General features: G+C 37.5%; 1 protein-coding gene across 7 annotated transcripts in view; it reads right to left on the minus strand.

Annotated features, from left to right (window-relative positions):
* The window catches only part of GPR33 (G protein-coupled receptor 33), a 55,675-nt gene that overhangs the window by 11,902 nt on the left and 17,266 nt on the right, over window positions 1–26,507 (minus strand). For all 7 annotated transcript variants that reach the window (XM_073895050.1, XM_025870198.2, XM_073895051.1 and 4 more), the window contains one exon: window positions 11,056–11,174. In XM_073895050.1, the coding sequence (XP_073751151.1) occupies window positions 11,056–11,118 (63 nt within the window). In that variant the 5' untranslated portion in view covers window positions 11,119–11,174. The remainder of the gene's footprint in view (window positions 1–11,055; window positions 11,175–26,507) is intronic.

Here is a 26,507-nt window from a genome sequence, read left to right on the forward strand (position 1 = left end):
AAATAAATAAATAAATAAATAAATAAATAAATAAATAAATAAATAAATAAATAAAGTCTTTAAAGCTGTTTTATTAGTCCAGGCAAGAGACAAAGGTAGGACTTGGCTATGGTGATGGAGGCAGAGAGAAGTCAAAGGATTTAAGACGTGTGTATACTATTTTTTTTTTTAGAGCGAGAGAGTGTGTGCACACACTAGGGTGGGGGGCGGGGAAGGGCCGAGGGAAAGGGAGAGAGAATCCTGAGCAGACTCTGTGCTGTGTGTGGAGTCCAACACAGGGCTCAATTTCACAACCCTGAGGTCATGACCTGAGCTGAAATCAAGAGTTGAATGCTTAACCGACTGAGTCACCCGGGTGCCCTGTGTGTATACTACTTTTGTGCACATTAATTTCATGCTCTCCATTTTGTTAATCATACTGGTAAAGGTTTTACATTTTCAATCCTCTAAAGTAAATTGTAAGCCCAAGATATCCCAAAAACACAAGAATAAAGTCTGATACTCTTACTCCTGACTCAGGATACTGATTATTTAAAGGTAAAAATCTAAGGCTGTGCTGCCAAATAGAAATATTATACAAGCTTCATTAAAAATTCTTTAGGAACCACATTAAAAAAGTAAAGAGAAATATGTAGAGTTCATTTTAGCAATATACTTCCTTTAACCCAACATATTCAAGTATTTTATCATTTCAACATATAATCAGTACAAAAATTATTATTATTATTATTATTTTTTAGGGGGTGGGGCAGGGGCAGAGGGAGAGAGAGAATCTTAAATGACATGGGGCTCGATCTCATGACCCTGGGATCATGACCTGAATGGAAGAGTTAGATGCTTAATGGACTGAGCCTCCCAGGGACCCCCCTTTTTTCCAATACAAAGATTATTAATGAAGTAGTTTATATTCTTGTTTTGCGCTAAGTCTTTAAAATCTGATGTGTATTTTACATTTAATGCACATCTTAATTTGAACTAGCCCAACTTCTAGCACTCAATAGTTGCTATATTGGACAGTACAGGTCTAGAGTATAGCTTGTTTAAGAAGTACATTTTTTGGGGCACCTGGGTGGCTCAGTTGGTTAAGCGTTTGCCTTCAGCTCCGGTCATGATCCCAGGGTCCTGGGATAGAGCCCTGCATCGGGCTCCCTCCTCCGCGGGAAGCCTGCTTCTCCGTCTCCCACTCCCCCTGCTTGTGTTCCCTCTCTCGCTGTGTCTCTCTCTGTCAAATAAATAAATAAAGTCTTAAAAAAAAAAAGAAATGCATTCTTTTACAGTGTGCTGTAAATAGCCACTACCTAGTAGAAGGAAGATATTTTGCATTGAAGTATTGAATGTTATAACTAAAATAAAACAGGCAATATTAATAAGATTTCTGACTTTTCTCCACATATATTATTTTGATACTTCCAAATCAAGTAGAAGATATAATTAAAAAAATTTTTTTATTAACATATAATGTATTATTTGTTTCAGGGGTACAGATCTGTGATTCATCACTCTTAACACAATTCACGGTGCTCACCATAGTACTTACCCTTCCAATGTCCATCACCCAGCCACCCCATCCCTCCCACCCCCCTCCACTCCAAGTAGAAGATAAAATTTTTAAACTTAGTTTAGGTTTCTACAAATGAGAACTAGACAACTAGAGTGATGACTTTCTTAACAAACCTTTTTGACCTTAAAATAACTAGTAAGGGTGATTTCCTGAAGATAAATATTTCTTTCTTTCTTTTTTTTTTAAGATTTTATTTATTTGTCAGAGAGAGAGAGAGAGAGAGAATAAGCCGGGGGAGGGGCAGAAGGAGAGGGAGAAGGAGAGGGAGACTCCCAAGCTGAGCAGGGAGCTCCATCCCAAGACCCTGAGATCATGACCTGAGCTGAAGGCAGACACTTAACTGACTGAGCCACCCACGCATCCCTAGATAAATATTTCTTATAGTTTGCCAGTTGGACAGGAAGTCCTCTTTAAGTTTTTGACCATCAGAATCAGCCTTTTTACAGTTCACTGTTCTTTCATGTCTCTTAGGCCCTCTCTTCCTTCCCTTATTTCAAAACCACAATTATCAGCAGGTAATATAAGGCTGCAATTGAAAGCTCATTGTCTTATGAATCATGTTCCTTCTCTTTGTCCATCTTCATGACCGGGATGAGAAATTGCTATTGCCAGGTCAGTGAAATAACTTAGAACAATATAAAATGGTCCTTGACTGAGATTATGACCTAATTATCAGAGGGCCAGAGATACTGAGATGAATAGGATGAAATATTTTAATATATTTACACGTATACAGTTGCACCCTTTAAGATACTTTTATGACAGCCATGGGCAAATGTGGTTCATTTATGTTTTTCTCCCAATTTGTTCCTAAAGACAGTATAAAAACAAAGGCAACTCAAGCCTGGAGTGGCTTAATCAACGTAAGGAGTCATTATGGCTATACCTAATATGGAGATGATAGGTTTACTAGTTATCAAAATCTCATTTTTATGAGCTCTTTAGGAAGTGTGGAGTAGATTTCCTTATTTTATAAAGGAAGGATTCCCCTGAGAAGCCTGGGCCACCACATAAAGGGTGGCCAAGGAAGTAAGCTAACAAAGTGTAAAAAAAGCTTTGGATCTTTGGCTTCGGGTACACCTACCTGGATCAAATCCTGGCTTTACTTTTTATAAGATACAGCCTCAATTCTGTTACTTAGATTCTCTAAGTTTCAGATGTCCCCTATTTATCTTAAGGAGCTTTTTAAAAAGTGTTTAACTCACTAGATTTGTTGCTGTGATGTATACACCTAAGTATGTATGTATATTTCTATAAAAATGGGACCACATTGTACATCCTGACTGGTAATTTTTCCCATTTAATAATATGTTATAAATGTTTGCCATATCAATAAACTAGTATGCTAATAAATATATATCTATATCATCATGTAATAGTCCATTTCAAATTACTTTGAGGATTAAATGTGAATATAACTGTTATATAATAATTTAAAAACAACTACAGAATATAAATGTTATTAAAATTCAGATTTCATCCAATTAGTCTGATGGTTGACCTTTGCTAGCCAGCCACCATCGTGCAGGTGATCTCCAGCCACCTTAAAGCAAGACCTCTGCACAGAGTTGCTTCCTACATCAGAACCAGGATTCATGTGTCTCAGACATCACATAGGCACCAGAACGAAGGTCACTTAGGGACCTGCATAGAAGATGTTTGTATGTCTGATGGTAAATAATAGAATAATATTGAGGCTTTTTAGAGAAAGAAAATATGTACTATAACTAGTTCAAGACTTAGAAGGCCAGCAGACCCCCAGAGGTTTTCTCAGACATCATTCCTCAGAGCAGAAAATTAATTTTCATTTCTGTGAAGTCCCTTATTTCCAGAACCCTGGACATGTTTGTTTCCTTGTGGAATAAAGCTCAGTTAATGACCTTCCCACTTCAGCAAGATTATCAGAACATGAAGAACACTCCAGATTTCTATTTGAAAATATGTGTTCCTCCTACTACATTTCTAGTTTTAAAATACCCTCTTTAACATTCCAAGAATTATTTTTGTAAATGATCTTGGCTGCAATTCAAAACACTGTATGTAGTGTTTGCTAGCCTAGTTCCTAGTCCTCCTCTGAGTACCATTTTACAGAAGCACTCTCAGATGGTCTGGGACCTGTGCTCCATGATGTTTCCTAGGTTGTATGGGGCTGGGTCTAAGAGAGAAACTTTGAGGTATATTGTTAGCTGTTCCTCCTTTGTGCTATGTCTCTTGAGAAGGATACTCTGAGCTATGAGTGCTGGTAAAAGTAGAGCTTGCTGGGAAGAAGGCCTGCATATTTGGCATCTGATGGTCAACTAATTCAACTACTCCTCCAACTAAGCCGATTGATGTCTCAATTCCTCAACAGAGGTAGTTGTAAATATTGAAAGAGAGAACCTGTCATATGGTCAACTAATATTTATGGGAGCCCCCCTATTTGTCAAGGACTGTGCTGACACTGTAGATAGAGAAGTAAACAAGATGACAGTAGTTCAGTTCTTATGGACCTCCTGAATTAGAGGAAAAAATAGGAGTTATGAGGCAAATAATGACAACTGTGTTTAGGGGAAATTGCCCTAGACCAGATTCAAGGAGATTTCCCTGAGGAAGTGACATTGGAACTGAGACTTGAATTTAAGTGGGTAATGGGAGTGGGAGACTGGCACTTCCAGCAAATGAAACACCTGTGAGAAGTCCCAGGTGTGTATGAGAACTGAGAAAAGTTCAGTAAGGCTAGAGGGCAGAGAGCTAGGGAGAGGGATGAGGCAGGAGATGTGCACAGGACCAAATCATATAGGGCTTTATCGGCCATGCACATTACACTGCATTTTATTTTAGGGGCAATAGGAAGAGGGAAGATACCATATGTGTTAGTTTGCTAGGGCTACTATAGCAGAATACTACAGACTGGGTGGCTTGAATAATAGAAATTTATTTTTTCACAGTCCTGGAGGCTGAAAGTCCAAGAGCAAGGTGTTGGCAGAATCAGTTTCTCTGAGGTCTCTCTCTTTAGTTTGCAGATGGCGGCCCTTTTGCTGCCTCTTCATATGGTATTTCTTGGTGTGCATATGCCCTATGGGTCTCTTTGTGCGTAGAAATTTCCTCTTATAAGAATACCACTCAGACTGGATTAGGGCTCACCGTACAGCTGCATTTTAACTGAATTGCCTCTTTAAAGGCCTTATCCCCCAAAGCAGTTACATACTGAGGTATTGGGGATTTGGGCTTCAACATGTGAATTTGGGGGGACATAATTCAGCCTATAATATCATTAATGTGGGGCACCTGGGTGGCTCAGTTGGTTAAGTGGCTGCCTTCAGCTCAGGTCATGATCCTGGGGTCCTGGGATCGAGCCCCGCATCAGGTCCCTGCTCAGCAGAGAGCCTGCTTCTCACTCTCCCTCTGCCTGCCTCTCTGCCTACTTGTGCTCTCTCTCTCTGTCAAATAAATAAATAAAATCTTTAAAAAATATATTATTAATGTGCCTGTAGTGTGGAAAATAGATCGGAGAGGGGCAGTAGTGGAGACGCCTAGGAGACTATTGAGAAGAACGACAGTGGCCTGACCAGGGTGTGTTCTGTGAAGATAGAGCCAGGGCAACAGGTCTGAGAAGCATTTTGATGGGATATTGATGGGATCTGAGGGTCAGATGGAGGGAGGAGTCAAAGATGACTCCTACATCCTGGCTTTTGCGTCTGGTGAGATGGTGATGCACTTTATTTAGATAAAGAACAGCAGGGAAATAGAAGAGTGGTTTGTGGGGAAGATGACCTGTTTGGTTCTGCTCGTGCTGAATTTGAGGTGCCTGGCATTCATCAAGTGGAGATGATGAGTAGTTTGTTTACTGGAGAAGAAGTGAACCTTTGTAACAGACAGAGCTGAGTATTACATACACCAACATCTATAACGGACAAAATTGCTCTTACCTGGCCCTTATTTTACTTTCTGTGGAAAACACTGTAGCCTTTTTAAAAAATGTGCTCTTGACATCCTTAGAAATTTGTTCTCAAAGTTTGCTAGACTAGGGTTCAGTAGCTTCTTAGAGTCAATATTGTGGAATATTTCTTTAACAATTTTTCTTAGCTTGACTTGTGACTTAACGTACTTAAAGAAATTGCCTAATGTTTATACCCTCTTCCTGAGGATAAAACAAATCTTTTTTTCATTTCCTTCCTGCATGCCAGAGCTTAGTAAAGGATGAAGTCTTACACTAAAAATAAAATCTGTGGAACTCTTTTTAAAAATATTTTATTTATTCATTTGAGAGAGAGCATGAGAGAGAGAACGGCAAAAGGAGAGGGAGAAGCAGACTCCCCACTGAGCAGGGAGCCCAATGGAGGACTTGAACCCAGGACCCCAGGATCATAACTTGAGCAGAAGGCAGACGCTGAACCGACTGAGCCACCCAGGCGCCCTGAAGTCTGAAGTCCATCAAACTCTGATGTAGGTGGTAGAACAGAGAGGCTTTTTGTGGCATTATAAAGTCCCAGGTAGTACAGCTCTGTGGGGACTTGGAGGCCCCGCAGTGGAAGCAAGGATGTTAGCAGTAGATGGGGAGCGGAAAGGCAGTGTCAAGAGGCAGCATCGGCTTTGGCACCAGGGCCACAATAAGTGGAATCCTTGAAATGAAGGCTGGACTTTGGGGCAGCTGGAGGTAGGCTGGAGCTAAATCAGAAGTTGGGAAAGAGCGGAGTCAGTCCTGGTAAAAGACAGGATTTTGTTGAGTGCCCTTCCTCACATGACTTCAAGGGCCAAAGAGGAGATACCACCTTGCTAAAAGGCAGCTGTTAAGGAATTAGGGTGACCACCCTGCCTGGTTTCTCCAGGCTGGAAGGGTTACTGAGGCGAGGGACTTTCAGTTTTAAAACTACAGATGTCCTGGGAAAACTTCTAGGAGTTGGCTACCCAATGAAAAGATTAGAATAGACCTAGGATCTTTGGTCCTTAAGTGGTCTTAGAAGAAAAACCTTCAGTGTACAGCACATAAGGCTGCACAACTCACTCATCATAACCTTCTTAGTAAAAGGACTACTACAATTTGCCTTGTTTTTAATAAATCAAATAATTTATGTTTTTAATAAATTGGTGACCATTAGAGTGACCTAATTTTAGTTTGCCTGGGATGATTCCTGTTTATGCCTGTTGTCTCATGTTATTAATAGTGTCCTTTTCAGTCTCAAAAGTGTCCTGATTTGAATGACAAATTGTATAGTCACTCTATCTTTAATAAAATGGCCTTTCTAATTCTTAAGAGTACTGTTTTGTGAATGTTGGCAAAGCAGGCCAATTTTTATATCATTATGTTTGACAGTGTTCCTTTTAAGATGATTCACTATTACTCCTAATAAATTAAATTTTAAAAATTAAGTTTTTCACTTCAGAAGTACTTGACCATAATTCTACCTCTGAAATCAGAATTTATTATACACACATATATTCTCTCTTCATCTCACTCACATTCTGCCATCTCATTATTTCACAAAAGTATCATGAATTTTAAAATTTACTTCTAACTAAACAAATTTTTCATAACATTTTATAAACAAGAAATTAGAATTTGGGAAACGGGGAAGGTACTAGTGCAAGTTAATCAAGGGAAGAGGGAGAAGGATTATCCTATTAAGGAAAAAAATTAAAATTATCTAGTGATGTGCTTATTACTCAAATATATTAGATAATTTGGTTGAAAATCACATTTTTATGAATAGGAATTAATTATACAGAATGTCTAAAAAATGATTACTATGAAATAGAAATATATATTATTCAAAGAATATAGAGAGTATCTGTGGATCTAAAGAAATTATATCTCAAATACACCTCTTTTCAGATTATGAGACATAGATTTGAATACATTTCACATTTGTTTACAACAAAATTGAACGTTCATTTCCATCTTTCACCCACATCTAAGATCACCCTTATCTGGGTTTCCATGTCAATGAATGTTATTGACCACTAGAGGGAGAAACAAGAAAAGCTTTGAAAATTCTGACAAATCTAAGAGATTAGTTACATGCCAGTGGCAAAATGTGTTAATTGTAGTGAATAAGGTTTCAAGGAAGGCATTAACAGATACTGTTGGCTGTTGGAGATCTGTCAATTCTATGGGATCCTATAGAAATAATGTAACAGAAAGATGATGTGGTTTCTTTAAAGCATGAGGAACAATATATTCTGTGGTTGATAGCTAAATAATAGTTTTGTTCAATGTGTACCTTAACCCAAGAGTAAGTGCAATAAATAAACATATCTAAGGATGAATGTTAAGAGGATTAGCTGCTTCAGGTTTCACAGGTGGGAAAAGTGGCAGTAAAGGAAAAATACTATTACAACCCAAACAATTTCCCTGTACTTTACATTAAGTGAATTTGACAATTAATACTTAAAATTATATTAAATATGTAGAACATAGTTGTTATAAAGTGCTGAAAATCTAATCAGCTAAAGGTGTGGTTATCTCAAACTATTCAATACATGGATTTATCAAGAGACGATTTCTTAAACCCTTCATTAGAAAATATCTTTGAGGGTGCCTGGGTAGCTCAGTTGGTTAAGCGTCTGCCTTCTGCTCAGGTCATGATCCCAGGGTCCTGGATCGAGTCCCATATTGGGCTCCCTGCTCAGCAGGGAGCCTGCTTTTCCCTCTGCCTCTCTCTCTCTCTCCCTCTCTTGTCTCTCATGAATAAATAAATAAAATCTTAAAAAAAAATCCTTGAATTATTTGTTATCCAAGAAATTACTGACTCCTTAGTTATATGGAAAATATATGAAATCTATTAATTTAACAAATATATGTTGAACATCTACTCAATGTAAGATACTCAGGAGATTCAAGACTGACTTGGACATGAATTCTTTTCTCCAGAAAGCTATAGTTAAAAAACCTATTCATAAAAATCTGTAAAACAAGGTAGATGTGGGACATACCATTAGAGAAGGAGAGTCAGGCACTATGGGTATTGGGAAGGAAGAGTTATTCCTAGTTTGATGTGTCTGTCAGACAGGAGGAATCAGAGAAGGCTTTCTGAAAGATGGAGTATTTGAGCAGGGCCTGAAAATATTTAGGATTTAGAAATGTGGCAATTACAGGAAAAACATTCTATGTGCATGGAGCAGCATGAACAAAGGCATGGAGGCAAAGTCCTGCTGAGCAAATGCAAAATTTATAAGCATACAAACAAAACAGAGAAAAGGACAGATAATCTAAAAAGACATAAATCTAGTCCAACATGTGAAATATTCTTGGTTTATACTATAACTGTGGTAGTTAATTTTATGTGTCAACTTGATTAGGCCATGGGGTGCCCAGATATTTGGTCAAGAATTCTGGGTGTTTCTGTGAGGTGTTTTTGGAGAAGATTTAACTGATTTAACAGTTAAATCAGTAGACCAAGTAAAGTGGATTGCTCTCCATAATGTGGGTGGGTCTCATCCAGTCAGTTGAAGACATGACTAGAACAAAAGGCTGACCCTACCTCAAGTAAGTGAGAGTTCTGACTCATGGCTTTTGGATTCGAACTGGGACATCAGCCCTGCAGATTTTGGGTTTGACAGCCTCTTACATCAAAAGCCAATTCCTTTTTTTTTTAGGTTTTATTTATTTGAGAGAGAGAAAGAGGGAGGGAGTGCACACAAGCAGAGAGGAGGGTCAGAGGGAGAGGGAGAAGCAGATTCCCCACTTAGCAGGGAGCCGGAATTGGGGTTTGATCTCAGGACCCTGAGATCATGACCTAAGTCGAAGGCAGACGCTTTAACCAACTGAGCCACTCGCACACCCTGCCAATTCCTTATAATAAATCTCTTTCCCTTTCTTTTTTCTTTTTTTAAGATTTTATTTATTTGGTAGAAAGAGAGAGAGAGAGAGCACAAGCAGGGGGAGTGGCAGGCGGAGGGAGAGAGAGAAGCAGCCTTCCCACCAAGCGGAGAGCCTGACTCGGGGCTCAATCCCAGGACCCTGGGATCATGACCTGAGCCGGAGGCAGATGCTTAACCAACTAAGCCACCCAGGCGCCCCCAGTCATGTAATATTAAGTATGAATAGTTAAAAAATATAGGAGATTTCCCTTTTGGAAGCTAACCGAATTTATTTTGTTACTTTATAAGAATGCTTCTTTAGCTATTACACTGGCATCCTGGCATTATGGGTTGTTCCCCTAAACTCTGAATTATTGAAAATGAGACTTAAAAGTGCACTCATGATTTAAGCTTTAGATTAAGGCATAAAAGGAAGGCAATTTTTTTTTCTTTCAAGTAGCCTGGAGGATCTTTTGGTAAACTATAAATATTTTATTCCTTTTTAAATTTACTAAATATTCATTCAGTTGGTGTCTATGGCAGTCATGTCACATATTGTTATGGTCCACATGGGATCTGATGATTTTGGACAGCAGAGGCAGTGGCTGCAGATTCTCTAATTCTTTACTCCCAGGCTTTGATGTAAGGGTAGCTCTGGGATATTGCATGAGGCAGAGGGGTGAGAAACTAAGTCATCACTGTGTATAGCTTTGCTCACATAACCCCACCAAACTGAATTTATTATTTATTTATTCAAGTATAATTAACATACAGTGTTATATGAGTTTTAGGTGTACAATATAATGGTTCAGCAATTCTATACATTTCTCTGTGCTCATCACAAGGGTACCCTTTATCCCCTTCACCTATATCATACACCCATCCTTCCCCACCCCACCCACTGAATTTAAATAGCCTTCAGAAGAGGGACAATTGAGATATAAAAATATGTGATATATTGATAGTACCATGTGCCATTAAGTCAGCTTGATTCCCCTCTTCCTCCCAGAGAAAGGGCTGGCGATACAAATGAAGGAGTCTTTTCTGTGCCCTTCAGATCTGCCGCTGTGTCTGGTGGCTCCAGACCACCTGCCATCTGCAGTCGTGTACCCTGGTATGCTATTTGTGCTGAGAAAGAGCTTTTTAGAGTATTAAAAAAATAACAGGTAAAAATATCTGAGACATACTGGTCTGTCCATAAATATTAATTCTATCAGGACTTGCATAGGAAAGACTTGTTCAGGGAAGTTTGCAAACTTGCCATTTAGGCCACTGTATTTTATACAGAGCCCATAGCAATGACATTTAACTTCTAGCACATACCCAGGGTCCTGGTTAGGGCTGCATGTGGCTTAAAGCATCCTGATAGCCATGAGATTTTATGCTTTTATACCTTCTTGCCTGGAATTCTGTATTTTGTCCTTTGGAAGTTAGCATGAGTTTATGTTCTCTTATAAGTGCTGCCTGACCACTCCCATTCCAGCATGAGTTAGGTGCCCCTTGTCTATACCCCCAGAACATCTTGTTCATAATCATGTAATTGAGCTCTAATGTAATTGATTTTCTTACCTGCCTGCCCCACTGCAATTTCAGGGCAGGCTGCAACTGTGTTTTATTAATCTGTGGCCTAGCAAAATACCTAGCTTAGTAGACACTCAGAAAGTATTTGTTGAAAGGATGAAAGCAGTTGAAGTTTATCTTTGGAATCCTCTCACCTCCTTACTTGTTTCCCTTCTCTTCCTTTGTAGCGCCCCAGTTGCCTCACTCCATCTTATCATTCTTACGTCTTCATTCTCTTCCTGACTTGCTAAGGGCTCCTATTTCCAGCTCCCATCTGGGTTAGGAGAAAAGTTTACTTAAGTCAGAAATTACAAACTGCTGGAAAATGAGAAAGTGTTGATCATTCGAAAGCGTTGAATCCTTCAGTAATTAGCAGAATGCTTTTCTCACATTAGGTGTTTATTTAGATTTAAAAATGTATTCCTCTTATCCATTCATAAAAGTTATACACAGGCATGTGGAGAATTTTTAAAAATACAGAATATCATTAATAATAAAAATCACACATCTGTCACCTGTAGGTAAGCACCATCAACACTTTGGTACATTGACACATATAACAATTTTTTTCTATACATATATACTCTTTTCCTTTTTGCAAAATTGTGATCATACTTTATAAACTCTTTTATCCTACTTTTTTCATTTAACATATCATGAGGATTTTATCATGGTATTAAGTATTCTTCTAAAATGTCACTGATTTAATCTTTTTCTAATTTCAGGGCATTCAGATCCACTTTTTTCCTTTTATAGACAAGTCTGTGATGAAAATTCTGTGATAAATCTGAACATTTCCAATTATTTCCTTAAGGTAAATTAGAAGAAGAATTATTTGATTGGGGCGCCTGGGTGGCTCAGTTGGTTAAGCTTCTGACTCTTGATTTCAGGTCATGATTTCAGGGTTGGGCTCTGAGGTGAGCACTGGGTGTGAAGCCTGCTTAAGATTCTCCCTCTCTTTCTTCCGTCTCCCATTCCCTTTGCCCCTTCCCCCTCTAAAGAAAAGAATTATTTGATCAATCTGTGTCAACATTTTAAGGTCTTGATATTTATAGACAAATCAACTTCTAGAAATATTACATTTTTTTATCATTTATTCACTCTTACATATTTAGTAAGCCTTTACTATGTGCTTGATACTGTGTAAGGGCTAGGATTATAATGGAGGATAATGTATTCAAGGTCCTTGACCTTAAGCCCTTAGGGAGGGACAGATAAACAAGTAAACAGAAAAAAGATAAAAGAATAACCTATTGTTAGTAGTGCTCTGAAGGAAGCTCTGATAGAGTAAGACTCTACTTAGGTTAGAGTGGTGAGGGAAGGCTTTTATGAGAGATCTCATTTAATTTGAAACCTGAAGCACAAGTCTCCTTAACTCAAAAGAATGCCCCCCCTGGTGGAATTTGGGGTACTATGATAGGTGGCCTCTCCGATCACATTTTACATTGGCTGACCTACATTTCCCGCATTAGAGAGTTCTTTCCCAGGTTGTATCTGCTTCCATCAATGTCCAGGAGTCTGCAGAGGTATATTGGCCATGTATAGCAGCCATGCATGGGCTCATCTCTCCTCTTCAGTTAAGGTTAAGAAAAGCTATCCAGTCATGACTTTCTTGGATTGATTGTATATGTCTACAGCAATGGAATTTGTTAAGATGAGTTTTTAAATCTTTAATTTTAAATATGTTTGCCACATTTGTACTCTTTGTCTCTATATAATAATACATATTAGAATTTATGTATACATTTATTATATGATTATATATTCCATATGATTATTATATTAGATCTATATACAGATAATGGATATTAGATAAGAATAATCTTTTGTATAGAGAATTAGGAAAGAATTAATTTCCAAAAAGCCTTATAGTTATATGTGAGATAGAGATTCAGATTCAACAACAGGAGCTGTTTCTCCAAATTCTAAATCCTTGGCTTTGATTAGTTTGTGTTTATATTATGAATCAGGCTCTGTATTCAGCTTTCAGATTTATTTTTAAGTATTGTGCATTGATGTTTACTGAGAACTTTCAGATTTATACATATTTATAAATGAAAAGCTTGTTTATTTATTCTTTTTGTGTCTGGATTTTACTTATTTCTTACCCATCAAAAACAAAATGACCCTTTATTGGAATTCAGACTTTCTCAAGACCACTCCAAAATCAAACAAGATTATAGTGAGGAAAGCATTCTTTTGATTCTTTGTCTAAAAAAGCAAGTCTATACAATATATTCTGAGTGTTCACTTTGACAAGATATATTGTAAGCAATCAAAACAAAGCTGCCTTACATAAAAATAAAATGAAATCAACAAATGTTTACTGAATGTTTACAGTATATCAGGACCTGAGTAGTTACTGAGAGGGCAATGGAGTAGTGTATAATCTGTGCCTTATAAGAGCTTACATACTGCTTAATAAGGGAGATAAACATAAATGGAGTGGGGGGTGGGGTGTGGAACCTAGGACACTGACATGTATGGAATGTCTACTATGGCCTAGGCATTGTCCTAGTTGCTTCCGCACGAATTATCTCATGTATAGCAGAATTCATGACCATACACCAAATTCTTTAGTATTTTCCCACTCTCCACCCATTCATCCATCTTTAGGTCATCCACAGTTCTCACCACATTTGCTCACCTCCCACATCCAATCATCACTAAATTCTGTTCCTGGATTCTTCCAGTATCCTCCTGTCTGGTCTCATTGCCTCTGTTCTTTTCCCTTATTAGCCCATCTCCCTTCCACATTGTGCACAGAGTGACCTCTCTAAAAGGCAAATATCTTTAGATTAATTACAACTCTTTTGGGATGCAAGTAACAGAATTCATTTAAAATAACCTAAGCAGGGGCACCTGGATGGCTCAGTTGGTTAAGTGTCTGCCTTTGGCTCAGGTCATGATCCCAGGGTCCTGTGATCGAGCCCCATCTCTGGCTCTCTGCTCAGTGGGGAGCCTGCTTCTCCTTCTAACCTCTGCCTACTGCTCCACCCACTTGTGCTCTCTCTCTCTGTGTGTGTCAAATAAATAAATAAAATCTTTAAAAAAAAAAACTAAGCAAAGGAGGTAACATTATTATGACTGCAGTGGTGTCTCTTGGGCCCCAACGGCAGAATGTACCTGGGTCAGATGAATAGAATAGATGAAGACTAAAGTCCTTTTTATCTCTTGTCTTTGCTCTCCTCTACATATCTGCATCATTTCTTATTGCAGACCAGCTCTTTTTTCTTTCTTTTTTTTTTTTTTAAAGATTTATTTATTTATTTGAGAGAGCAAGAATGAGAGAGAGAGAGTACATGAGAGGGGGGAGGGTCAGAGGGAGAAGCAGGCTCCTTGCTGAGCAGGGAGCCCGATGTGGGACTCGATCCCGGGACTCCGGGATCATGACCTGAGCCGAAGGCAGTCGCTTAACCAACTGAGCCACCCAGGCGCCCCTCTTTTTTCTTTCTGATCTATATGGTAGAAAATGACAGAGTCTAGACCAGTTTCCATTTAAAATTCCTCTTTGGAACAGCTTGGGTCAGGTGTCTCCCTTGGATCAATCACCAATGGTAATCAGGGTTACTTTGTAAGGACAAGGTAGAGAGTTCTTTCTCAGGTTCTATCTGCTTCCATCAATGCCCAGGAGTCTGCAGAGTTATATTGGCCATGTATAGCAGCTAGAATGTTAGAAAAAAGGAGGAACAGTTCTCAGAAAAAGGGTTGCTAGGCAGATAAATCAGTAGGTGTTTCTTGAAGAGACTGAGCATTTGAGTTGACTGGAGCATATAGTTGAGTTAGGGGTAAAAAGAAATAAGGTTGCAAACATAATTTGGGGGCCCAAAATTTCAAGAATCTTTATCTAAAGCTAGAGAGTTTGAGCTTTATCCTATAGACATTGGTTCACTATTGCAGTTTTTAAAAGGGAGTAACATGAACATTATTTAGGATAATCTAGAAGTAGATTAGATACATTTGAATTGGGAGAAACTGGAGGAGAGCCCACTTAGGAAGACGTTACAGGAATCAAATATGATAAGAGCATTGGAAGGATGTGACTAAAAATGTTAGGGAAGGCACAGATTACTTGGACATAGTGATAGGCTTTTGTTTTTTTTAATCTTCATGAAATTTTTGTGATGATCATACTGCTATTGAAGAAAAAAATCTAAAAAACAAAAACCTAGATTATATATTTCATAGTTCAAAATGCTGAATCCATGTACTTTTTTTTTTTTTTTAAAGATTTTATTTATTTGACAGAGCAAGAGAACACAAGCAAGGGGAGCAGTATAGGGAGAAGGAGAAGCAGGCTCTCCACTGAGCAAGGAGCCCAACGTGGGGCTCGATCCCAGGAGCCTGGGATCATAACCTGAGCAGAAGGCAGATGCTTAACTGACTGAGCCACCCAGGCGCCCCTGAATCCATGTGCTTCCAACAACTCTATCACATTTCTGACAGCTTCAAATTTCTTTCCTTTGGGAGATAGGCGCCAGGTTTTTTTTGTTTTGTTTTGTTTTCCCCCCTTCTCTCTCACCATCACCACCCCAGCTTACCACATTAGGAGGATATTACCAGAAATAGATATGAAGCTGCAAAACTCTGGGGACAGGTTAGGCAGAGAGGCAGAGAGAGTGACAAAATAATGATGAATTATTTTCAATTCAAGATTGGAGTTTCTGTAAAAAGGAGAAAGGTAATATCATTAACCAAGAGTACTGGATAGTGAGTCATTTTTAAGGAAGTTCTGTCATGCTTCCATAGCACCTTCTGTGTAAAGTTTACTTTAGCATTTATCACAATGCATTCTATTTGTCTGTCCATGTGGCCACCTACACATTGGGCTGTCAACTTCCTTAAGGCAGAGACTCTTGCCTATTAATCTTTATATCCATGGTGCTGGTCAAGTAGCATTTGATATATTTAGATGTCCAATAAATGTTGAATATCCTACATTGATATTAGGAATTTAAAGGTAGGGTCTGTGCTTCTTCATATACCCTATAAAGCATTTGGAAAGGGTAATTGAACACAAATTATTGATATATGAACTACCAGCCTTTTCTCTGTCCTGTTTTTTTTGGATTTTTAAAAATTAGAATTGGGACCAAAAAAGGTGTGAAGGAAGAACCAGAGCACTAGGGTTGGGTGAAAAGTTTTCTGGGGGCATGTACAAAAACAGCAAAGGACTACCTGTTATGTGAGAGGACAATGAATGAAAGAGAATACAGGGGATTTTAAGAAGTGAATTGTGAGTTGTGTGTTCTCTTCTTGGTATTTGCAATTTTTTAAAAAGTCCTTTTTGTTCTTGGATTGTGTTCTTTTGATAACACCATCTAGGATAGAACTACATGGGTCACAACTTTTTAAATTTTTTATTTATTTAATAAGGATCTGTGAAAGGAAGGAGAAGAAAAAAGATAGCTGGAAGAGAGAACAGTGAGGGTTAGAAGGAAAAAGGAAGGAATTATGGAACACATTAATGTCAGATTGCATGAATGTAAAACATACACCCTGATTTCCATTTTGAAATCCATACGGTTCATCTGAATTATATATAAATTTTTTTCTGAAATTAGTGAGATTTCCACTCAGATATAAGGGCCTGACTTTTAGTGAGAGTTGAAAGCATTAGGAGAAATTCATTTGGCATTAAGAAATTCAGCTGATCTTTTATTATAGATGAAATGAACACTGCATAGTAATTCTCATTAAAGAAAGGAAGCTTTAACATTAAAAAAAACCCTCTATAATAATAGACTAATAAGTTTTCAAAATGAATTATTTTATAGTAGAGGACAAAACTCTTTTTTTCCCAAGGAAATTTTCCTCTTAAAATTGAGTATTTTTATATAGAAGCATAATTTTGGGAATCAATAAAAATACATTTTTTCTCAATGACATATTTAGATATTGAGACTAATGTAGTATATTTTATTAGACTATACCCTAAGGAACTTTACCATGCAACATCAAAAATATTCAAAAGGCAATAGAAAGAATGAATGCCTTCAAAAGGCATTTCAAGAATGAATTCATTTTTAGGAACATGTGTAACTACTGCTGTTATGTAATATAATCCTGAATGAATCAGTTGTAAATGTGCATAAACAAGCCAGAAGCTTATCTTAAAAGTTTCTTGAGGCTTGTTCACATTTTAAAAAGTCAGGCTATTGATTACAGAATCATAGAATTTGAAAACAGAAAGGGACCGTTAAGATGATTTTGTTCAACTCTCTCATCTTATAGATGACTAAAATGTGCTATTTAGGGAGCAGCAAAACCGAAGTGTTCAATAATGGTTCTCTTTTGGGACAACAACTACTTTGACCTAACCATTCTTTCACCAAATCACTGCAACGCACACATGCTGAAACTCGGAAAGAATAAAAGCAAGCTCAGAGTTCTCTGGCATTGATAATATCCCCTCATGCTGAGCTAACAAAACCTTGAAGCAGCAAGGTGGTTGTCTTTTTTTAATTGAGCTTGCCTCTATGTTATAAGGGTGGATGTAGAGACAGTAGGTGACTCCACTTGAATGGTTGTGGTGGCCAAAAAGAATACCAGATGGTTCTAGAGGGACTGTTTAGTGTTTTGTTGTAAAGTCAACCTAGGGTGGGAAGATCCACAGCAGAACAGGCTGGTGTGCTTCCCCTGACCCATCTTATATTTAGAGATGATAAGATACATGCTTCTGTCATGAAACAAATGAGTGAAGACAGTTATGAACAAAGTGGCCTTCAAATATCTGCTAAGGTATGATTTTCCCACTCCCCAACCCCATCATTGGAATTAATCCAGCAATATAGCAGTTTTTGGTTTACATGCCTTTTTAGATGACTGGAAATTACCTTGAGGATAGGGATAGTCTTCTTCCTCTTTGTATGTCAAGCACCTGGCACATGGCAGATGTTACATAACATTTTTGAATTGAATATGTTGCTGTTGTTTTTTGGTCTTGTAGGGTCTTATCACCTACATCTGGTCAAATATATTTGAATTGAGTCTTGAAACAATAATAACAACAAGATAAACATTGAAAACACGCCTTTAATGCTCAAGGCTTTATAAAAGGTACAAAGGTGAATATGTCAAGGACTCTTCTTTGGAGAGGCTCATATAGACAACGGAAGTTTATTAGTGTGTTAGGTGCCATAACAAAATACCAAAGACTGGGTGGCTTAAACAAAATAATTTCTTTTCTCACAGTTCAGTAGGCTAAGAGTCTACCAAGGTCTTGGTGGGTTTGGTTTCCTCTGAGGCCTCTCTCCTTGCCTTGTAGATGGTAGACTTCTCCCTTGTCCTTAACATGGTTTTTCTTCTGTGTGTACACATTACTGGTGTCTCTGTGTGTCCTAATTTCCTCTTCTTATAAGGACGCCAGTCAGATTGGATTAGGGCCTACCCTAAAGACCTCATTTTAACTTAATCACCTTTTTAAAGGTCCTATCTTCAGACACAGTCACATCCTAAGGTACTGGGGTTTAAGGCTTCAACATATGAATTTTGGGGAGACACAATTTAGTCCACAATAGGAAGAAAACAAAAACAAATAGCTTTAATACCATTCAAATCTGATGAGAAGCCTCTGGGGGAAGGAGGCTCTGGCAGGACATCAGCAGGTGGAATGGAAGTCAGAGTACCACTGATAATTAGATAGGACAGTCTCCTATTATTGGAGTCCAGAGTGATTTGGTGAGGGATGAGAAATCTGGTTAGTTAAACTGGTTCATCTTTTCTGACACACAATTGTCATCTGATTCAGATTTTCCTTAATAGACTTCACCATCCTTTTGACTTGACCACTTGGTTGAGAGAGTTAAAATTATAATGGTGCCAGATCAGGCAGAGTTTTCATCTTTAAATTCAATAAACCTAACTGGTGCACAGATTGTGTACTCACTATTAGAAACAAATCTGATAAACTGTGTTACAAATAAATGGCTCAGAACAGCAAGCTTTGCAGCAGAACTCTGAGACAGAAGTTTGAGTCGTAAATGGTATCTAGAATAATCAAGACATTCTCTTGAAGTCATTTTATGAAAATCAACATGAATTTTTGAAAATCTTATTTGGAAAGCCATTGTCTAACTGGGCGAGATGGCCTTGCATGAACTACACTCACTTTACATGTTCTTTTTTGTGTTACAGTCTTTAACATATAGTGCAGTAGTTTCTTAGCAACAATTTGTGAGTTAGACTTTCCTGGTTGGAGTCCCATTCTGCCAGGTTCTCTCCTCTGTTGCTTCTCAGGCAAATGGCTTATTGCCAGTCTCAGTTTCCTTTGTTGTCTGTAAAATAGGGGTTCATGCTTTACTTAACTTTGCATTTTCTGGCAAGATACGTAACCATTTGATAACTCATTCATCTGTGGAATAGAAATTGTTCAGAGTCCCTTGTATTTTCATGTGAATTTTAGGACCAGTGTGTCAATTTCTGCAAACGACCAGGTAGGATTTTGGTCAGAATGGCATTGAGTCTGTGGATCAGTTTGAGGAGTATTGCCATCTTAATAATAAGTCTTATGATGTATGAACATGGGATGTCTTTCCATTTATTTAGATCTTTAATTTGTTTGAACAGTGTTTTGTAGTTTTCAGAGTATATATCTTATCTTCTTTAATTGCATTTATTTCTAAATATTTCACTCTTCTTCATGCTATTGAAAATGGAATTTATTTATTTATTTTATTTTTAAAAATTTAATCTTATTTTATTATGTTTTGTTAGTCACCATACATCATTAGTTTCAGTTTGGGTTGTTTATTGCTAGTGTAGAGAAATATAATTGATTTTTGTATCCTGCAATCTTATGAGTTGTTTTATTTTAATAGTTTTCAATAGATTAATCAAGATTTTCTATATAGGAGGTCACATCGTCTGCAAATAGAGATAGGTTTACTTTTTCCTTTCCAATCTAGATGACTTTTATTTCATTTTCTTGGTGACTTGCCCTGGGTAGAAATTCCAGGGCAATGTTGAACAGAAGTGGCTAAAGGAGACATCTTTATCTTGCTCCTGATCTTAGGGAAAAAGTATTCTGTCTTTTACCATTCAGTATGATGTTAGTTGTTGGTTTTTGATGGATGCCCTTTATTAGGGGTGCCTTGAAAGAGAAGAGATAGCAAGGAAGCAATGGAAAAATAGATGTTGGTGGGTCTGACATTGAAGGTCTTGTGCCCTGGCCTTTGGACATAGCTTTAAGGAGAGAGTAAAACTCATGACTATTTGAGGCATCCAAGAATAAAGCCTGACTATGGCTCCATATAGATAGAACTAGGATTTGAAATAGAAATGCAGTTAAGTTGTAGAAAAACAAAGTTATATTTCTTCCTCATTGAGATTGGAAACTGGCTCTAGTCACTGTACTATTATTAATCATGTAATAGCTTTTATATAAGGTATTTTTTTCACTCATAATTAGTAGTAGATATATATAATAATAATTTCAAGTAATGTACTCTTTTTGGATGCCAGTCCTGTTCAATATGAATCAATCCAGTGAATAAAATCAGTGAATAAAATTTTAAAATGCTAAAACATTTTTTTGGAATTAGCATTGATTTGTTAGGGAGTTTCCTGTGGATATAGCAGGGTATCTTGAATTGATTTAGAATCAGAGAATAATACATTTATAGAAAAGACAATTTCATTTTACACAGAAATCAATATTTTAGCATGCAAAGACTGTTGGAAACCTAACTGAAGATTTGAATCTTGATACGTTCCCTTTTACATAAAGGAAATATTTATTCATCTGTATAAAATTAGAAATTATACTTTCTTATTTTGTAGGACTGTTGTGTAATCAGAAGCAGGGTCTCATGCAAATTGTGGACATACATTATGATTTTCCTAGCAAGATAATAACTACATTGCATTTTAATTAAAGGAAAAATCCATCTAAGTTCTTGAATTTAGCACTGGAATTAAAAAAAATACTTAAAATATTCTTTCCCCTACTTTTTCATTTATTTACTCATTTTAAGAAGCATACATTATTGTATCCATTTGAGTGTTTCATTTCTCCTTTTTGAAAATTTAGAAAAGCACTGATATTGTTGCTATGTCTCTACCACATACTCACTCATTATCATTCTGTCCTCTGGCTTCAAACCCTACCACCTCACTGAAATTGCCCTCTTAGAGATGGCAAATGACTTCTTGTCTCTAAACCCAATAACTCACCTGTGTCTACTGCTGATCCTTTCCTCCATTCTTCCTTACTTCTATGGCATAGTATCAAATTGCTTTTTCTACTTCTCAAACTATTCCCATTTCCTTTGCTGGCTCCATTTCTTCTTGTTTGTCCCCTAGGTGTAGACATATTTCATCATTGTGTTCTTGGCTCTCTTTTCTTGCCTATACATGCTCATGATTTCACTTGATTTCTTTCTGCATATATTCCCTATAATTAGTAGCTGTTATTGTGATCAGATACTCATTCCCCCTCAGTATCCATGGGCTCATTAGGGTAGCAGGAGAGATAGACCTGGCTTGCAAAATCTTAGAAAACTTTTATCATTTTCGTGATGAGTCCTGGCACTATAGGGGCCAGGGATGTGATGTAAATATCTAAGACAGATTCACAGGAATTAACTTTGACAATGGTTTATAGTTCCTACCGCAATAAACTGCAAACCCCATGAGGAACTCTCTACTGTATCCCTAGCATTTAGCAAAGTGCCTGGCACATAATAAATACTAAAAAAAATAAATAAAGAGTAGCACATCTTCAACATCAACACATTTTCAGCCACTTCTCAGTTCTGCCTCTCTTATACCATACTAAGTTTCATGCCACAGTGAGTGGGGTATGGGAGTGGGAAGAACCTTACAGTAGATGAAGATGTTTGTCCTGAGCGTTTTCTTGAGCTCTCTTGGGATATTATGACATATAACATCCACCCATGAACCCTGGAAAAGTTCCTTGATGGCTGCAGATACTTTAGAGATGAAGCTATTGTTATTCCAATTTTCATCAAACCTCAAAATTCCATAAATCATAACAATACTAACTATGGCTCAGTTCCAAAAGAACTATATATATATATATATATTATTGTAATAAAAATGAATGTAGGGAAGGGTCTGTAAGGAGCTTAGAAGAAAGAGTCAATGGGTAAAACTTTGGTATCATGTTTCTACACTGTCTGGGAAGACAGTTGATAGGTCATCAGGCAGAAGCATTACTGTCTCTTGGCAAAAGTCTCTCTGTGGCTTAATGAATGCGTGAGGCTAGTAACTGTACATTGATATTGTTCAGCTCATTCTCCTAACTCTGATTCTGTGGTTAGAAGGAGTCAGATATTCTACCTATCCTACATAGACGGGTCTACAGGTATTAACTAAATTATGTGAGCTCTACTGTTGAGTTGGTAGTCTATGTTTTTCATTTTAAAATTAAAATTCTGGCTTTACATCAGTGTGTACTTTTAGCATGAGTTAGTTGTCCCAAACCAAGTCATCTCTGGATACACTGACAAAATAGAATTTCTTTGACCTGAAAAACTGGAGGTCACACCGGAGATACCACACTGTGAACAATAAGCTGACTCCTTCAACAACATGTCTGGCTCTCCTGTCTCTAACTCTGAAATCTCTATTTCATATCTCTAGCTCTAACTTCTCTTAAGTTCCAGTCATCTGGACACCTCCATCTGGATATCTCAGGTCCATCTCAGACTAATTTCTAAATGCAAATTAATCATCTCAAATTCCTAGTCTGACATTTCTTTTCTTTTTTTTTTTTTTAAAGATTTTATTTATTTATTTGACACAGATGGATACAGTGAGAGAGGGAACACAAGCAGGGGGAATGGGAGAGGGAGAAGCAGGCTTCTCGCTGAGCAGGGAGCCCGATGTGGGGCTCGATCCCAGGACCCCCTGATCATGACCTGAGCCGAAGGCAGATGCTTAACGACTGAGCCACCCAGGCGCCCCCCTAGTCTGACATTTCTGCTTTGGATTTCTTCATAGGACACCTAGCCTTCATAGCATTTACTTGTTTTACCTACTGTCCTCCTCCATCAGAATATAAGCTCCACAAAGGCAAGGGTTTTTGTATGTTTTGTTCACTGCTGTATTCCCACTACCTATGAAAGTGCCAGGCATGAGGTGAATATTCAGTGGATATTTGCTGAATGAATCTTTATGCCAAATTTGCTCCTTTCCTGGACTAATGCCCTTACTAGTGTTTATGGCACTACAACTTTCTAGTTTATTCAGACTCAAATCCTTGTGGTCATTTTTGACTTTTCCCTATTCCCTTCCTATATCCATTTAGTAGACACGTCCTTTCAATGTTGTTTCCAAATATCTTTTAGGTTAATGTTATACTTTCTGTTCTCCTTGCCACCATTATAAGTTAGATATTTGAAAACTGACTGGGACTATGAAACAGAAATTTACTAAGTCTCATGTTCTCTAGGTTTTTGTTACCCTAATTAATCTTACATATCACTGCCAGATCAATCTTACTTGGAGCTCAGCTCTCGTTATGTCATTTCCTTACTTGAGGCTCAGCACTCTTTAAATACAGAATCCTCAGCCTGGCATTTGGAACTGCCACAATATGACCCCAATCTGTCTCTTCAGTTTTATCTCCCACTTTTCTTTACAGATTCCTTATGGTACAAAGAAACTGGGCTACTGTTCTTTGAATACTCTTTCAACTTTCCCCTCTCTGTACTTTTCTCATGCTACCTACTTCAGGAATGTTAATTACCAGCTATTTCTTGTATTATTTGCATTTGTAAAGCTAAATAATATCCATATACTACAATCTTTTTTTAAAAAAAGTTTTATTTATGAGAGAGAGAGAGAGAGAGCAGCAGGAGGAGCAGAGGGAGAAGGAGAGAGAGAGAATCTTCAAGCAGACTCCCCAGAGAGCATGGAACCCAATGTGGGGCTCAATCCCAGGACCCTGAGATCATGACCTGAGCCCAAAATCAAGAGTCGGATGCTTAACTGACTGAGCCACCCAGGCACCACTATAATCTTTTGATTCATCAGTTTTAAAAACTGACTTACTGTGGTAGATAAGGATTTAGCTCTTTTACACTTCACCTCTGTGCCAGGTATCTTCTATTTGTCCCTCCAGTTCCACCAACCACCTGCTCTCTCTCTTAGGAGTCTCATCTGTATAGACCACATCTATAGCTCCCATAATCTCAGGCTTCTTGTTGGGTTTTTGTTTTTCTGAAGCATGTGCTCTAGTAGCTTCCTAAGAAATGATACATGGTAGGTAAATTTTAAGAGGCTTTGAATATCTAAAAGAGTCTTTGATAATTTGGTTGGGTATAAAATTCTTGCTTTAAAAATGACTTTTCTCTCAGAATTTAGAAGGCACTGCTGTATTCTAATTTCTTGTGTTTCTGTTGAGAAGTGCAGTATCATTCTAATTTCCTACTTTTGGATGTGGCTTTAAGAAGTGTTTAGGAGATGTGTCTTTGTGTTGGTCATTTGATGTTTTAACTATGGTTGGCCTTTGATATACTCTTTCACTCTGAAGATCTGTGTCCTTCAGTCTTGATATTTTCCCCATATTATTATAGAAGACATTCTTAGCTGCCTGGTCAATGAACATTCTTCCTATAGTCCTTACTAACAGAGTCTGATTTTATTTAGGCAGCAATGTGCCCATGATTGCTAAAGCCAGTCATGGTAATCCCATTCTTATTTGCCAGATACAGTACTTGTTTTTCCAGTTTACCTTGTAACTAATGGTAGCCATGTAATGCTTTTCTGGTCAATGAAATAAAAGAAGTCTGCTGGAGGGAGGGAACGCTCCAGTGAATGGTTTTATTTTCTGATATGAGTCAGATTTACGGGAAAAACTCATTGTATTATCTCTGGTTTCCTGCTTTCGATGTGATTATGAAAGGGCATGTTGTCACTTTAAAATTGTGATAGTCATCTTTTTTATTGAAAGGTGACAAACCTAAGGACAAGATGCCAAAATACTGAGAAATGGGAGAGTTGATTGAGTCAAAGCACCAAATCCAGAACAGCCTACCTCCAGACTTCATGTTATATGAGATAAATACTTTTATTACTTTAGCCACTTTTTGTTTGGTTATTTTGTCAGCTGTAGCCAAATGATTTCTAACTAATGCATACCTCATTGATAAGTTTTCCCCCTTCAACTTCTCTATTCTCTTTCTGGGACTCTTATTAGTTGGAGCTCCTGGATTATTATTTTTTTACCCTTCCCCTCACCCTCTTTTTTCTCCATCTCTTTCTTTACTGTTCTTATTTTCCAGGAAACTTCCTCAATTATAGGTTTCATCCATTCTACTGAATTGTTGATATCAGCTATTAGATTTTTAATTTCCAAGACCTCTTCTTCTCTGATAGTTCTTGAAAAATTTATCTTGTCTGGTTTTCATGGATATAACATTCTCTTGTAAATATTAGCCTGTTAATTATTGTTTTGAAAAGTTTTCTTCTGCTACCTGCATTGTCTCTATTTCTTTTGAGTTACTGTTTGTTGTCTTTTCGGTTGAAGGCTTTCCTCAATTGTAGGATGATACTAGGTTGTCTCTTTATATTTGCAAAAGGTCCTAAAAAGTTGACTAGATGCTATATGTGTATGTGTGTGTACTCTTTTGTAGGGTGATTGGGCAGTAAATAAGCTTAAAAAAATTTTTTTTAAGATACCCTAAAACAGAAGTATCTGTAGATATTTTTTTAGGATTTTAATTTCTCCAAAGAAGGATCATCAAAAAGGTATGCATACTTGGGCACCTGGGTGGCTCAGTTGGTTAAGTGACTGCCTTCAGCTCAGGTCATGATCCTGGAGTCCCAGGATCGAGTCCTGCATCGGGCTCTGGGCTCAGTGGGGAGTCTGCTTCTCTCTCTGACCCTCCTCCCTCTCGTGCTCCCTGTCTCTCATTCTCTCTCTCTAAAATAAATAAATAAAATCTTAAAAAAAAAAGGTATGCATACTGGTAAACATTATAGGAGGAGTGGTGGTGCTGGTGAAAGTGATTATGGGCTCCATAATTCACTACCTAGACTTTCACTTAATCCTTCTCAGTGATTTGCTGGTAAATATTAGCAACTAGCTCCCTGAAAGAAAAAAAAAAGCCCTGATTTGTAATACTTGCCAATATTTGAAGTATAAATATTCTTACTATGTCCAATTTCAAGCTACTAACATGATATCACTAAGAGTTGGGAAAATATGTACAGTAGCTCAGCATTATATAGTATTTCTACCATATAGATACAATAGATGTAAATAACTTCAAGAGCATAGATAATAATAAAATGTAGTAAAAATAATTAGGAAGTTATGAGCTTTGAGTAACTATTACGTCTGTTTGATACAACTTATTTAGTTGTAAGCTTATATAAATTAATTTTAAAAAAAGGCTGTGTTTAACAACTGCCTTGCAAAATTCCTGAATATTTAACAATCAGCTTTTGTGAGCTGGTACAAACTAGCTCTGGAGCATCACTGCTGTTTCCAGTCCTAGGCCCACTTCACTGTGTCTGTTTTTTTCTGACTCTCTATTGTTGATTTTCTCTTGAAAGATTAGTTCTAGTATCCTACAAGGGGATGGTGGAGGATGAAGAATGATGGCCTAATTGCATGGGTGATAAGTAAGTAAACCTA

Source organism: Callorhinus ursinus, unplaced genomic scaffold (genome assembly GCF_003265705.2).
Source record: "Callorhinus ursinus isolate GAN/ISIS: 27379988/994484 unplaced genomic scaffold, GSC_fseal_2.0 scaffold8, whole genome shotgun sequence".
NCBI lineage: Eukaryota > Metazoa > Chordata > Mammalia > Carnivora > Otariidae > Callorhinus > Callorhinus ursinus.